Below are 15741 nucleotides of genomic sequence, written 5' to 3'. Positions count from 1 at the left end.
CAACTCAGATATATGCGCATGTGTGAGTGTGTGTGTGTTCACAGAATCGGAGTTATACATTTATTATATACTACAAAGTATATTGCATATATATTTACAAAATCAGACACACACTCTTAGCTACCTTTTGTGAAGTCATTTTTAGTATTTGGATAGTTGTATTGTTTTTATTGTTTTGTGTAGATCAATATTTTCCAAATTTGGCTGTGCTTCACGATTATCTGGGGAGTTGAAACATTATTGCAAATTCCTGGGCTCTTTTCTACATGTTATTGCATCAGAATTTCTAGGTTTAGAAGTCTGACTTCTTTGCGGGATGCGGTGGCTCACACTTGTAATCCCAGCACTTTGGGAGGCTGAGGCAGGTGCATCAGTTGAGGTCAGGATTTCGGGACCAGCCTAGCCAACATGGTGAAACCCTGTCTCTACTAAAAATACCAAAAATTAGCCATGCATGGTGGCGGGGGCCTGTAATCCCAGCTACTGGGGAGGCGGAGGCAGAATTGCTTGAATCCAGGAGGTGGAGGTTGCAGTGAGCCAAGGTCGCACCATTGAACTCCAGCCTGGGTCAAAAGAGTGAAACTCTGTCTCTCAAAAAAAAAAAAAAAAAAAAAAAAAGAAAAGAAAAGAAAAAGAAGAAGTCTGCCTTCTTATAGCCCTCCCTGGTGATTCTGAAGCAGCCCATCCTGCTGTGACCCATTTTTGGAACCAACGGTGTCCATGTGCCCTGGTAAGCAGTGAGAAGGGGCAGCAGGCACAGGGCCACCTGCAGCACAGGGTGAGAGCTGTCATCTTGGAAGAGCCCAGGAAGGTACACCCGGCCAAGTACCCTTCCAGTTCTCTCTTTGAGGGCAGAGCGTTAGGGCAACCTCCTGGAGCTGATGGGGAGAGATGACCCTGGGAAAGAAAGGCTTATTGAAATGTATAGGGACCTGGGTCTTCCTATTTGCATAAAAGGAAGGAATGTGTGACCTCATTGTGGTCATTTCTCATAAGATACAGTCTACCTCCCATTTGGTTCTTCACTTTCTACTTAATACCACCACAAATAGCCTTTTATTTTGGGTGACAGCTCTGCTTCGTTCATCTTCTTCAACTCTTTCCTAAGGGCTGGGCCCTCCTGCCTCTTCTGGGTGTCTGTTTTGAAGTGACAACTGGCATTGTGGCCACTTCAGCTGAATGTGGACAGCATCTTCAAGCACCTGACTCAAAGCCTCCCTGGAGGCTTTAGAATTACTCTAGTGACTCTGCAGCCATTTCAGTTTTATGATTCTAATGGGTACAAACATTTTCTCCCACATCTGTCACCAATCCTACCCTGTCAGCCAGCCCTCAGCCAACTGACCCCTCTGCCTCTGGTCTCCCTCGACTCCTCGAGTGGGTGGACCAGTCCTCATCAGGCATGTGCAGTCTGCTACCTGGGCATCACTATTGCTCCATCCAGCTTTTCTGAGGTTGTGCCTCTGACCCTGACCTCCATCCCCTTCCCAGACCCCCAAATAGTGCAGTGACACTTGTCCCAACACCCAGGGCCTGGCTGCCACACTCTCTCTAGAAGCCCTTGTCTTGTCTTCCACTGCCTTCTCCTCAAGAGTGTCTGCAAGGAGGCAGGAATGGGCCACCCTCTTTGTGTCAGGTTTGGGATAAGGGGTCCTACGGACCACCAGTCTGATCTCAGCTTGGCTCTGTGCTCTTGCCACCCCCATACCCCCATGCATCCAAGTCCTACCACCTGTGGGAACATTACCTTCCTGGCCCCACCCATGAGAATTGTGGCTCACCAGTGCTCAGTCGCTCCACTGTCCATGCTGAGACCCAGATCCTTTTGGCTAGCAGAATCATTGTCATCTTGGTGGCCCCATCTTGTGGTTCATGAACCAAACATAAACCTTCTAACTTTCCAACTCCTTCGGAGCAGTGGGTACAGGTGTCTACTATCCAGGAGTGGGGGGCAGGCCCAGGTTGTGTGTCTGTCTGGGGGACTCCTAGGCTTTGCCATGTGACCTACAGCCCTGACTTTCCTGGGCCTGATTCCCCAGTGACTCCTGCCACCCACTGACCCTCACTACGGGAGTCCTGCAGCGGAGCCCCCGGCATTCCAAGTCTTTTTCTGCTGTCAGGGCATTTCTCTCTAACCTTGCTCAATGAATACTGGATTCAGATCTTATTCAATGGTCTCAGACAGAGGCTGAGTAGGAAAGTGGTCCCATAGCGGTCATGACTCAAGAGATATCAGCCTAGGTCCTTCTCAGACCTCCTGATACCATTTCCATGATTAGAGAGTCTTTCTTTTGAAAGAGAAGCCATTGACTCTTTTGAAGTCCCCACTAAAATACAAATATTAGGCTGTATTAAAAGTAATGGCGAAAACCACAATAGTTTTTGCACCAACCTCTAATATCTTGAGAGGAATCATGCCTTAAGCCTTTCTCAAGGGGTGGCATGGGCAGGGCTGAGGCGGTGCTGTATGTACTAGTTGACAGGCAAAAGGAAGCAATTTCTAATTCTTTCTGAACTAGAATTCACAGTTAATGTGACAAAAACTGTGCTAAGCACTTTCCTATGCTTTATTTCAGTTAATTTCATTGGCATGTCATCACATACGACTAATATCAGCATCTGCATGTTGCAGACCAGGAAAATGAGACCCAAAAAGCATAAGCAAAATGCCTAAGTCACATAGCCAGTATGTGGGGTAAGTGTTTTGAACTTGAACTTCCTGACATCCTGCCCCATGATTTGGGACAGCAGTGATATTTCCCTGCCCTCTTCTTTCTCTCCTCTCTTCTAAGCTGTAGTACAACATTTACAAATTCTGCTGTCTGCATCCTTCCCAGATCTGCTTGTGGTCTATGGCTGTCAACTCCTGTCCCACCTGTCTTTTGCTCCTTCACCTCTCCCTGCCCCACCATCCCTCCCAGTCCCTGGCAAAGTTTGCTGTAGCTTTACACCCTTTTCCTTGAGGAGAGACAAATAGGCCTTGCAGTGTGCCAAGTAGCCACAGTGTTTCTGAGGAGGGTGGTGGGGCTCAGGAGGGGCTACAGGAACAGTGGCCATTACAATAGGGCTTTTAGGCCTGGACTAAGCATGGTGCACACATAATGCCTTGACTTTTGTCTCTTAATCATTTCCTGGTCCATTTGGCTGGTTCCTGCCATTGAAATCCTGTAATAAAGGGTAATTGTGCTTCTTTCCCAAATAGAATTGGGTCTGTCATTCCAAATGCAGATAGGAGCCCCGCCTTTTAGTCAGCATGTACAGTGCCACTGTCCCCGCAGCTCCTCATTCTCTCCGAACAATAGCAGCCAGGTGCTGCCAAGAGCATGACTCTGCACAGCTGGAGACCTCCAGGAGGCGCTGGGGCTTGACACCCTCTCAGGGAGCACTTGATTCCTTGCCTCACACTTGGGAATCTCTAGGCCTATCTGGGGTGGAGGGTGGACTGATGATGGAGCCCCAGGGCCAGAGACCTTAGTGATCTGCCTGCATTTGCAGCCTTCCATCTCATTCCTTGAATCAGACCCTTGAGGTAGGGCGCTGGAAGCAGCTAAGCTCTCTGGAAGACGTTACCCCTTAGAACAGGGCTTCTTAACCTTCAATATGTGGGAATCATCTGGGGATCTTGTTAAAATGCAAGTCTGGATTCAGCCTGAGAGTCTGTATTTTTAATAAACTTCCAAGAAAGACCAATGTTGCTCCAGGGGCCCTGTTTTTACTAGCAAGGGCTCAGGAACTTGCTCAGTATGGTCACTTTGACCTTTAATTACTTATGTGTGGGACTAGGGCCTGAATTTCATTGTCAGGAAGAGTTCCATGCATTCATTCATTAATTCATTCATCCAATAAATATGCAAAGACTGTCTACTATTGTTTTGGAGTGATAATGCCACAGGGATGAAGATAGAATACACCTGATTGTAACTGTCAGTGGTGGAAGCAGGCAATTAAGCTGATAACTAGGTATAGTGCATCAGGTGAGATAAGTGAAGTGATAGAGGAAGTACTTCCCAGGAGCAGGATCCTTGAAAAATACATCTGTTGCTGAAAAAAGCGAAGGTAGCGGGAGCCAGGAGAACAGAGGAAAAGGGAGAGCCAATGGTCTGCTGAGCCTTGGTGGAGCAGTAAGTCCAGAAAGGGGAAAGGGAACTGACATGGCCTGCTGGGGTCCTGTAACTTGGTACTTCACATGGGACCTGGGTTTTCCTGTTAGTTGCGCATGCAGGGAGAGTTTGCCTGACTCTGCTCAGTTTAAATTCTTCTCTCCTTACTCCCTTCCTCCCTCATTCACCATTCCTAGGGTCCTCAGAGGATGTTACCTGGAAGCTCCATAGATCCAACCCTTTCAGCTTTCAGTGGTTTTAAGCAATAAGACAAGACGGTCCCATGGTTTCACTGAGGTTTCATTGAACATCCCATGAAACAATCCATTTCTGACTATTGTGGCCCTTGCACAATTCCGGGGGTAGGACTTGGGGACAACATAAATGACAACCCTACTGCCAAATTATCCCTCCTTTTTTTTTAACCGGTGCCCATTTTCATCAGGTCTCTACCCAGGAATCTGAACTCCTTGGAGCAACCTGATGGTGTGGTGAATCTTAGGGTAACGTGAACTCAAATATGACACCACTATGTTTTAAAATATTAAGTAATTTAGTTCTTACAAGAAGATCCTGACAGGCAGTATTATTGTTTCTACTTTACATTTGAGCAAAGGGAGGCGCACACAGATAGATAAGCACTGCAACTTTCCTAGCATCACTGGGCTGGTGGTGGCCAGCGTGCCAAGGCTCCCCTTAGTGGACAGGGTGAGGACAGTCCTCTAGTTCCAAGAGCACTGGGCTGGGGTGGGAAGCCAGATTCCAGTCTCAACTCTCTGCTTATGGGGAAATTTACTCATTTCTCTGGGCCTCAGTCTTCTCTTTAAATAGAAGACTGTGTATCTTTAGGGCTCTTGCCAGCTGTAACTCACCATGGCCCTTACAGGTATGAGTTGTTATAACTTTAGTTATCAATGATCAGTTCAGCTAGGGGTTGAAAACAGAGCCCCTTTGCTGCACTCAGGGGAAGTTGAATGATGAGGAGCCTGCTTTGTTCCCCACTACTTCCTGCCGCCTTGTCTTCCTGCCTCCTACCTAGGCTGTTTCTGAAGGCTATTCCTGGCTTGCCTCATCTAGTCCAGCTGTCTTGGCATTCATCTCTGTTATGGTTTGGATGTTTGCCCCCTCCAAATCTCATGGTGAAATGTAATCCCCAGTGTTGGAGGTGGGGGCCTGGTGGGAGGTGGCTTAGCCCTATCCACTTGGTGAAGCATGAGTTCTTGCTCTGGTAGTTCATGTGAGATCTGGTTGTTTAAAACAGTGTGGTATCTCCATCTCTCTCTTGCTCCTGATCTGACCATGTGACACATTGGCTCCCCCTTCACCTTTCACCATAGTGTAAGCTCCCTGAGGCCTCCCCAGCACCATGCTTCATGTAAAGCCTGCAGAATCATGAGCCAATTAAACCCTTTTTCTCTATAAATTAGCCAGCCTCAGGTACATTTTTATAGCAATGCAAGAATGGCATAACACAAAATCAGTACTGAGGAGTGGGGCATTGCTATAAAGGTACCTAAAAATGTGGATCCAGCATTGGAAGTGGGTAATGGGCAGAGATTGGAAGAATTTGGAGGTTTCAGAAGAAGACAGGAAGATGAAGGAAAGTTTGCAACTTGTAGACCGGTTAAATGGTTGTGACCAAAATGCTGATAGAGATATTGAAGTCCAGGCTGATGAGGTCTCAGATGGAAATGATGTTATTAGGAACTGGAGTAAAGTCACCCATGTTATGCTTTAGTAAAGAGCTTGACTGCATTTTGTCCAGGCCCTAAGGCTCTGTGGAAGTTTCAACTTAAGAGTGATGACCTAGGGTATCCAGCAGTAGAAATTTCTAAGCAGCAAAGTGTTCAAGAAGTGGCCTAGTTGCTTCGAACAGCCAGTGTTTATATGTGCGAGCAAATAAATGACCTGAAACTGGAACTTACGTTTAAAAGGGAAGCACAGCGTAAAAATTTGGAAAATTTTCATGTTGACTGATATGGTTAGGCTGTATCCTCACCCAATCTCATCTTGAATTCCCATGTGTTGTGAGAGAGACCCAGTGTGAGATAATTGAATCATGGGGGGAAGTCTTTCCTGTGCTGTTCTCAGGATAGTGAATAAGTCTCATGAGACCTGATTATTTTATAAAGAGGATTTCTCTCTCTCTCTTTGCCTGCTACCATCCATGTAAGACATAAATTGCTCCTCCTTGCCTTCCACCATGATTGTGAGGCCTCGCCAGCCTTGTGGAACGGTAAGTCCATTAAATCATTTTTCCTGAATAGATCATCCAGTCTTAGGTATGTCTCTATCAGCAGCATGAAAACGGACTAATAAACAGGCTATGTAGCAGGAAAGAAAATCATTTTCAGGAGAGAAGTTCAAGCAGGCTGTGGAGTAACCACTCGCTAGGGAGATTAGCCTGACCTAAAGGGAGCCAAGTGTTAATGTCTAAGACAATGGGAAAAAGGCCTTGAAGGCACTTTAGAAGTCTTGGGGCAGTCCCTTCCATCATAGGCCCAGAGGCCTCAGAGAAAAGTGGCTTAGGGGACCTGGCCCAGGGCCTTGCTTCCCTGTGCTGCCACACTTATCCCTGCCTCCTGGCCACTCTGGCTTCAGCCATGACTCAAAGGGGCAAATGTACAGCTTGGACTGCAGCTCTAGAGGGTGCAAGTCATGCCTCGGCAGTTGTCACATGATGTTAAGTCTTCAGATGCTCAGAATGTAAGCATGAATGAGGCTTCCTAGATTTCAGAGGATTATGGAAGAGCTTGGTGCCCAGGAAGAAGCCTGTTGCAGGGTGGAGCCCCAACAGAGAAACTCTACGAGGGCAATGGCAGGGGGAAATGTGGGATTGGAGCCTCTACACAGAGTTACCACTGGGACACTGCCTAGTGAAGCTATGGGAAGGGGGCCACTCGCCTTCCAGACCCCAACATGTTAGGTGGGCAGCTTGCAAACTCTGCCTGGAAAAGCTACAAGCACTCCACTCCAACCCTTGAGAACAGCCATGTGTGGTGCACCCTGCAAAGCCACAGGGGTGGATCTGTCCAAGGTCTTGGGGGCCCACCCCTTATACCAGGGTGTGACATGAAGTCAAAGGAGATCGATTATTTTGGAGCTTTAAAATGCGATGACTGTCCTGCTTGGTTTTAGACTTGTGTGGTGCCTATTGCCCCTTTCTTTTGGTGAATTTCTTTCTTTTGGAATGGGAATGTTTACCCAATGCTTGTACCACCATTGTATCTTGGAAGCAAATAACTTGTCTTTGATTTTACAGACTGATGGTGGAAGGAGAATGAGTCTCTGATGAGACTTAGGACTTTGGACTTGATGCTGGAAAGACTTAAGACTTTGGGGAACTACTGGAAAGGTATGATTGTATTTTGTAATGTGAGAGGGACATGATATTTGGGGACCAGAGATGAAATGATATGGCTTAGATGTCTGTTCCCTCCAAATCTCAAGGTGAAATATAATCCCCACTGTTGGAGAGAGGGCCTAGCGGGAAATGTTTTTTTCTGGGAGTGGATCCCACCTGACTGTCTTAGCCCCATCCCCTGATGATGAGTGAGTTCTTGCTCTGGTAGTTCACATGAGATCTGGTTGTTTAAAAGAGTGTGGTGCCTTCTCCCTCTCTCTCTTGCCATGTGACATGCTGGCTCCCTGTCACCTTCTGCCATTATTATTCTTTTTTTTTTGAGATGGAGTCTCGCTCTGTCACCCAGGCTGGAGTGCGGTGGCCGAATCTCTGCTCACTGCAAGCTCCGCCTCCCGGGTTTACGCCATTCTCCTGCCTCAGCCTCCCGAGTAGCTGGGACTACAGGCGCTCTCCACCTCGCCCAGCTAGTTTTTTGTATTTTTTTTAGTAGAGACGGGGTTTCACCGTGTTAGCCAGGATGGTCTCGATCTCCTGACCTCATGATCTGCCCGTCTCGGCCTCCCAAAGTGCTGGGATTACAGGCTTGAGCCACCGCGCCCGGCCCACCTTCTGCCATTATTATAAGATTTGTGAGGCCTCAGCAGAAGCAGATGCCAGCATCATGCTTCCTGTAAAGCCTGCAGAACCGCGAACCAATTAAATCTCTTTTATCTGTAAGTTTCCCAGCCCCAGATACTTCTTTATATCAATGCAAGAACGGTCTAATATCTCACTTGCCACCTCCACTACTAAGCCTTTCACAACCTCTGCTTTCAGAGATCTATCTGTTCATCTATCAATCCATCCATCCATCCATCCATCCATCCATCCATCCATCCATCCATCCATCTTACCCACTTCTTCCTGATTAAGCTGTCAAATTAGGCCACCCTGTTTTTTCATATCTAGATGAGATGAATTTAAAGCCCTAGTCCAAGGATTCTGAAGTATCTAGAGCTTCACAAGATTTTCATAAATTCCCAGGGGGCTTATTAATTGTGGTCACTTCTGGCTCCAGCCTCCTTATTCTGAGCAAATTCAGTCTAGGGATCACCATGTTTGTTGCTCATGTCTTCCCTGTTCTGCACCCCATTAACTCAGTTATGGAACTCAGCCATTTTTCTTAACATTCACCAGTGCAACCATTTACATAAGGCATTCACATTGTGAATATATCTTTTAGGTATGGAATAATTTTAGCTCAAAAAAGGAAATCTCAGTGTTACATATTACTATACCTAAATATCCCATGGTCATTTCCACAATTTGGGCTCATTTCACCTCATACTTGATTCCTTTCCTAAAATGAAATCTGATGACAGCTGTTAAAATGAGATACATATTTTTTCCTGGCTCCAAATATATTCAACAGGAATTTATTTTAGAGTGGTCCAGGAACTGGGCCAGGCACTATACCAGGGGCTGGGGATATTGATGAGTCACGTCTGACTCATCCCTGGCTCCAAGAAATCTACAGTACAGTGGGGTGACAGTCATATGACTAGGTAAGTGCAGAAGGTGTTCTGGGTGTGTGCACGGTACAGAGGCAGCTCAGAGGGAGGAGGAGTCTGCTCTCCCTCTTGGGTCCAAAACTGCTTTGATATTTGAATTAAGTCTTGAAGGTAGGTATTCATCAGGCAGATGACAAGAAGAAGTGATTTCTAGGCACAGAGAGCAGCCTGGACTAAGGTACAAAAGTATGCTGGTAAATGTTCACGTACCTGTTCTTGAAAAAGAAAAAGCCTAGTGTCTGCTTATTTGTAGTGACTTCTTCTGATTTCCGCAGTGTAAATATTCCCATCCAGGTTGATTTCAGGCTACCAAAGCAATATCACTGAATGCAATGTTGGGAAGGGATGTGCACCCTTGGTCTCCATGAGCTGGTAAAAGCCCGTGCCCACACCACTGAATGCAGAAGAGCTGAACACAGAGGGTGCTACATTTTGCCCATAGAATGTAACTTCCTAAAGTCAGGGACTTCTGGTCTTTGGTTTACTGTTCCCTACCACTCTTAACAGTAGTCTGGGATGGAACTGGCACTTGATAAATATTTGTTAAATGAATGAATGAATGGATGGAGGCTGTTTTAAGGCCTATAATGTGTGTAGACTTTTGCCCCAAAGGTATAGGAAGTCGGGGAACATTGCTAGAGGTAAGAAGGGCCCCGAAGAGTTTGGAGGTTTACATGGATTGTTGTGAAAGCAGTGGGGAAGTGGAGGAGTGCAGTGAGGTGAGACTGGTGACAGTCAGAAGACTACTGCAATAATCCTAGCAGTAGTTTACTATGTCTGATAGGAGAGGATATGTGGGATGGAGAAAAGGTAAAGATTTTAAACAGGATCTGTTGTCATCAAATTTGCATTTTAGACTAATCACTTTGCAGTACTGTGAATGACTGGGCCCTTGTTTCTCCCCCTTGAATTGTTCTGTTGTTTCACTTGAATCGTTTCATTGTCTAATCCACGCTTCACTGGTGTTTGCCTCCACTTGGTTATGCAGGACACTTTCTCCCCATGGTTTCCAGAGGCTGTCATTGATGAAAAGTCCTGTCTGCTACCATACTGTGGCAGCCCTGTCATGGAGTAGACCTTCTTCCTGCCAGTGTTGTGGGACTCATTTCCCCAGAACCTTGACCTTAAATGCTAAATAGAGTGGTGCATGCAACATCTTTCCTTTATCAATGATAGAAACAGTAGGTGCAATGAAAGGCAGCAAGGGGCAGGTCCTCAGGAGTGGTTGATCTTTCCCACCAAAGTCCTGTCTTCTGCAAGTGGGCTTGGTGCAAGTAGGCAGTTTGTTGCTCTGAGCCACCCCCATTCAGGTCTTTGGAGATTTAAGGGTCAGCAGCACCTCTTTCCCCATCTGTGTTATATTTTGTCACAGGGGGACAGAGTAGTCCTAACGCCTCACAGATTTCTAGTGACCCTGCCTGCCTGCCCCCAGGGTTTAAATGGGAGTCCATGGAAACTGACTCAGGGGGCAAACACGAGTGACCAAGACCACAATACTGTGAGAGCTGCCCCTCTTATTTTGAGGAGAAGGTTTGTCTTACTGGGCCAATCTCATGCACCCAGCTCCTTCTTCCCTTAGTGGGAGGTTTCTCTCTTCTGCTGAGAGCAAGCTCACCCCCGCCCCCCCATTTCTGCTGGACAAGCGTAGCCACTGCTGTGCCCAACGGTGCATCCTGCTGAGGGTCATGCTAGATGTTGAGTGCAGCTGTGTGTCCAGATCTCATTCCCTTTCGTTGACTTTGGGGCTTACTTTTTGCAGACTGATCCTCAACCTTTCTTGGTCAGGAATGCTGAAATTCCCAACTTTGTTTTTCTCCTTACTTGGGTTAGAGTTACTTAGGTCAGGCTAAGGGAGAGACTAATAGGCCAGACGGGAGTAACAGAGGGCTGTGTGGTGCAGAGTGGGGCTGCCGCCTGGTCCCTCCCTCCCCAGGGCTGGCTTTCTAGTGAAGGGGGAGCAGAGGTTTTAGACCCTTCCTAACTCTCACTTTTGGCTATCGCTGAGAGGGCCTACATCCCCACATTCCCAGGGCTTTGAAATCTGCTGACTTCTTGCTCTTTAATAAAGAAAATTCACCAGGGGTTTATTTAGTAACAGTCCACTATCCCACTGTGCCTGCAGATTATTTGGCGATTTGGCTAGTTGAACTGTCAATCTTAGATTCCTCTCGTTTGATTTCCTCCCTAATGTCATGTTTTTGGGGAGACTCAGATACTTCAATATAGTATAGCTTTCCATGTTATAAATTTTAAAGACTGAAAGTTTTTAATAATACTGGCTGTACTTTCTCCATTTAGGGTAGGCATACCTCATTGCTTTATTTATTCTACAGATTTTGGAGTTCCCCCTTTTCCATAGGTGAGCTTGGAACTGAGTGCCAAACTGTTTTAGACTTATCCTGAAAGGCTGGGAGTACAATGCCACAGACGCCACTGAGCAGGAGAGCCACTTGCTTTATAATTTCTTAAGAGAGATTGCTTCTTAAGGAAGCTATAGTTCTATTCATGTCCCCAGTGACCCATTATTTATTTCCAGAGCAAAAATCAATCATCCCTGTTGCTCCTGGGGTGATACAGGAAATCTTCAGGAAGAAAGATGACACTGCTTCACAGCTATGACAGTTGTGAGTCACGGGGACTTTGTTTCTTATGGGCCCTCTGATGTTGCTGGCCAGTGGGCATTGCCCCAGGCCTGCTTTCCTTGGGCTGAGGAGTTGGCCTGGCCAATTGCCTGTTCCCTCCAGCTGCTGGCTTCTGGGCTCCAAATAGCCTCAAGCCTTTACTGAAGATAGAAACAGGAGGTGCAATGAGAGGCAGCAAGTACCAGGACTTGTGAGGCATCAACTGGGATATCCTATCTCACATGGCACTCCACATCTACCACACTTTCCACCTGCCACTTTGCCATCCTCTCCAGGGCTTGGCTTGGGAATAAGCCTTCTCACCATCCCTCCTCCCATCTGCTCTGTTTTGGAGGTTCAGTCCACAAAGCCTTTGGCTCTTAAAACTCTGTCAGGACAGTCAGTCCCTTTCTTAGAGACATTCGTTGGCTTTGATGATTAGGGTTCTGGGTTCCTATGTTACAGCAGCCCATGTTTATGGGTACTTGTACTCAGAGCCTCTTTCACCTTTGCTTAGAAGGGTCTTATTCAGGCCTCAACGTCCCACAGTGGAAGGGCTCGGTCTTGCTCCTGGGTGGAAAGATGACACTGAGGCCTGACTTTAGTTCTCCCATCCCCAGAAGAGGAGAAAGTCAAAATCTTTTTTTTTTTTTTAATTTTTTTTTATTTTTTTAACCAGCACCATGATTTCCTTGAAGATCTCCCATGTGGCTAAAGAATTTTTCAATTTGGCAGGGGTTTTGCTGCAGGAAACTTTTTTTCTAACCGTAACCTCCAAACCTCATAGTAACCTAAAGAATATCCCAATAATTCACCTAGCTTACTCTCCTTTCTCTCTAAAGTGCAAATCTTGCAAAACTATCTAGTGCTTATTTATACCCTTTTCCCAAAGTTTGTAGCTCAAGGCATCTGCTATTTTAGGTAGGAAGAGGAGAAGCCCATATGATCACGGTTTTCTGGATCACTTGTCACAGTCTCATTATGCAGTTGTGCAAATGAGTTGTTTCAATCAGGCAAGGCACAGTGACCTTGACCACCCAAGTCAGGTCAAGGAAAAAGGGGCTTATTATAAACATAGACATGGAAAGAAAGTACTGAACAATGGACAGGTTCCACAATATCTCTGTGAATAGTTTCCTCCAGGCTGTGCGCTCTGCCTCCTGTCCCTCTGCTATCCTCTTATCATTTGCATGTCTCTCTACAACTGTGCCATTGTCCTTTCTCCATGAGCTGACTTCCTCCCTTTACTCACAGCTCCTGCTGTCTTATGGTTTTGAGATGGTTCATTGTGACTTATCTCATTTGAATTTTACATCATGAACTTTGGGTTTCAATTCCCATTAACTGGCTTATCTCTCAGCCATAGTGTGCTGACCAATCCATGGGCATCCACCTCTGCCTCATCTGTTTTGGTTGGCAGGTGGAGACCACGTGGGACCAAACGTTGGCCCAAGTATCCAGGGCTGTGCAGGGCATTGTCCCTCAGTAGGGACTACAAAGTATGGCAGGCGCATTGAAATAGATTCATCCCAGCGTTCGTTTTGTTATGATGAAAACTGGAGCTTTTCTCTCTCCTTTTAAAATAAGGCAGGGAAGGAAGGTGGGTCTGTAAGGCAAGTGGACTCTGGGCATTGCTGTGGGAGCAAACTTTCCTTAGGAAGAGCCTGGTGATTTATGAGGAAATGCCCTCATTTTTAAAAAGAAGAATGCGGCCGGGCGCGGTGGCTCATGCCTGTAATCCCAGCACTTTGGGAGGCCGAGGCAGGTGGATCACGAGGTCAGGAGATCGAGACCATTCTGGCTAACATGACGAAATCCCCCGTCTCTACTAAAAAATACCAAAAAAAAATTAGCCGGGCGCAGTGTCGGGCGCCTGTAGTCCCAGCTACTCTGAAGGCTGAGGCAGGAGAATGGCGTGAACCCAGGGGGCGGAGCTTGCAGTGAGTCGAGATCGCATCACGGCACTCCAGACTGGGGGATAGAGTGAGAGTGAGACTCCATCTCAAAAAAAAAGAATGCATCCAGGATCCTTATTATGTCTGCTGAGAATGACCCTTCATGGACTCTGCAATCTGAAGCAGGTGGGGAGAGAGGTCGGGAAGGGCTGTTTCTCCTGTAACTCTCACCCAAGCTTGCCCAAAGGCGACCATACCACTGGCGTTCATGGGCTAGTCAGAAGAGAGAAACGTAGTGCCCCTCTGTCTTATACCTGCTAAGGATGCTAAGAGCGGGCGTGTCTTGAGAAACAGTACATAGACTCTGGATGGGGAATTGCAGGGGCCTTTGAAAACAGTATGCTGAGAATAGATAGGGCTCAAGGACAGTATCTCCAACTGAACTTTTAATGAACTCCCGTAGGCGCCAAGAAGGCGGGTAGATAAGAAAGAATATAGAAACAAGGTACTGAGTAGAAGGTTACATGTGGGAAAAGAAAGTTTGTTTTGCATTGCATTCTTTCTGCTGACGTGAGGTTTATGGAGTATAAATAAAGTGAGGTGGAGGCTCTGGGTGCGGCCGCCATGTTCTCTGTGTGTCTTTGTCTTTGTGTGTGTTCTTTCATTCTCCACCACCCCGGTGCGGCCCCCAACAAGTGGCGAAGCGAGCAGGGTCAGCACGGGTGAGTAGGGGAGAACAAGAAGGGGAACCCCCTAGGAGCGGGTAAGGCTCAGATATTGTTAAGGGGAACCTTCTTAAGCTTTCATTATGGGAATTCCATCTCTCTGGCCTCAGAATATTTATGGCTGTTTCAAGGACTGTTGCTGTCTATGGGAGTAGAAGTGAAAGAAAAAGACTTTGAAGTGATTGTTTGCCCATGTTGAACAACATTGTTACTGGTTTCAGTATCAGACTAAAGTGCAGCTGAATCGCAGAGAATGGTTACAGGTAGTAAAAACTCTGCTTAGAGCTCTCCAGTTAGGGGATATTATGCCTCTAAAATTGTGGACCTTGTGTAACTCTATCACTCAGACATTAGAGTTACTTGAGACTGATTCGGAGTGTGGTAATGTAGCCATAGGAGGAAAGGTATCTGAGGATTTGGAAAAATAAAATAAAATAAATCTGAAATGGAGCCCATTTGTGCCAGGGTAGCAAAAGGGGGAGAAGAGAAAAAGCCAGCTCTTCCTTCTTCTAAGGGAAATTCTGACATGCAGTGTATTATGGAAATGCTTCAACAAATATTACAGATATATTCTTCTAATTCACCTTTGAGAGCTTTCCCTGTTTCTTTTCCTTCTGCCCTGTTAAAAGAGGATTTTCCAGTGCCTCCAATCCCCCGGCTTCCTTATCTTTGCCTTTGTTTGGCAAAGTTGAAGCCCTGTTCACATCAGACATACTTTAAATTTATACTAAACACCTATTTAATATGTTAAAACCAGTGTATATGTATATCTTGTTTGTTAAAATATTATAAGTATTTCAATAGTCAATAAATAAACACATTAATATTAACTATTAATATTAATATAGTATTAATAACCCCAGCTAGAAAATTGTTATGTTATAGGGGTGCATAGGTTCCACCAATTTACACTCCAAACAGAAGTTGAGTATTCGAGTTGCTTAACACATTAACTACCTCTTGATATTTTCTGTGTTTTTAAATTTTAACCATTGTATTGTGTATGTAATGATTCTCAATTTGGTATTAATATACATATTTCCTAGTAAGTAATGATGTTAGACATATAGGTTTATTGTCATTTCTTTGTTCTGCTACTTTTGGTTGGGTTATTTGCCTTTTCTTATTAATATGTTGAGATTCTTTATATTTGGGGATATGAGTATTATTATATATTATATATACTTTTAATTTAAAAAAAAATTTAAGGAACTGGATCTGTTTCCAATTATTTGTGCTTCTTTTACTCCTAATGCTTAGTTTTCAAATGGTGGCAATAATGTCCAATTTAATGCCTTACAAATTAAATTTTTAAAAAGAAATGAAAGCTGCCATTTCTAACTATGGATCTCAATCTCCTTTTATCCTTGGTCTTCTTGATGTTTTTTCATCAGAAAATTTAATGATTCCTATAGACTGGAAGACTTTGGCGAAGGCTTTTCTTGATCGTTCTCAGTGGTTACAATTGCACAGCTGGTAAATGAAC

At 45.5% G+C, this 15741-nt stretch overlaps 1 protein-coding gene across 3 annotated transcripts in view; it reads right to left on the bottom strand.

Moving 5' to 3' along the window:
• Positions 1-640: 640 nt before the first annotated feature.
• NPSR1 (neuropeptide S receptor 1) overlaps positions 641-15741 on the bottom strand; it is a 235588-nt gene continuing 220487 nt past the window's right edge. For 2 of the 3 annotated variants that reach the window (XM_050785491.1, XM_050785493.1), the window contains exon 9: positions 641-897. In XM_050785491.1, the coding sequence (XP_050641448.1) occupies positions 789-897 (109 nt within the window). In that variant the 3' untranslated portion in view covers positions 641-788. The remainder of the gene's footprint in view (positions 898-15741) is intronic. The other variant, XM_050785494.1, reaches the window with a different exon arrangement.

Source organism: Macaca thibetana, chromosome 3 (assembly GCF_024542745.1).
Source record: "Macaca thibetana thibetana isolate TM-01 chromosome 3, ASM2454274v1, whole genome shotgun sequence".
Taxonomy (NCBI): Eukaryota; Metazoa; Chordata; class Mammalia; order Primates; family Cercopithecidae; genus Macaca; species Macaca thibetana.
Note: the sequence above shows the minus strand (reverse complement) of the source record. Positions and strands in the feature narration are given on the sequence as shown.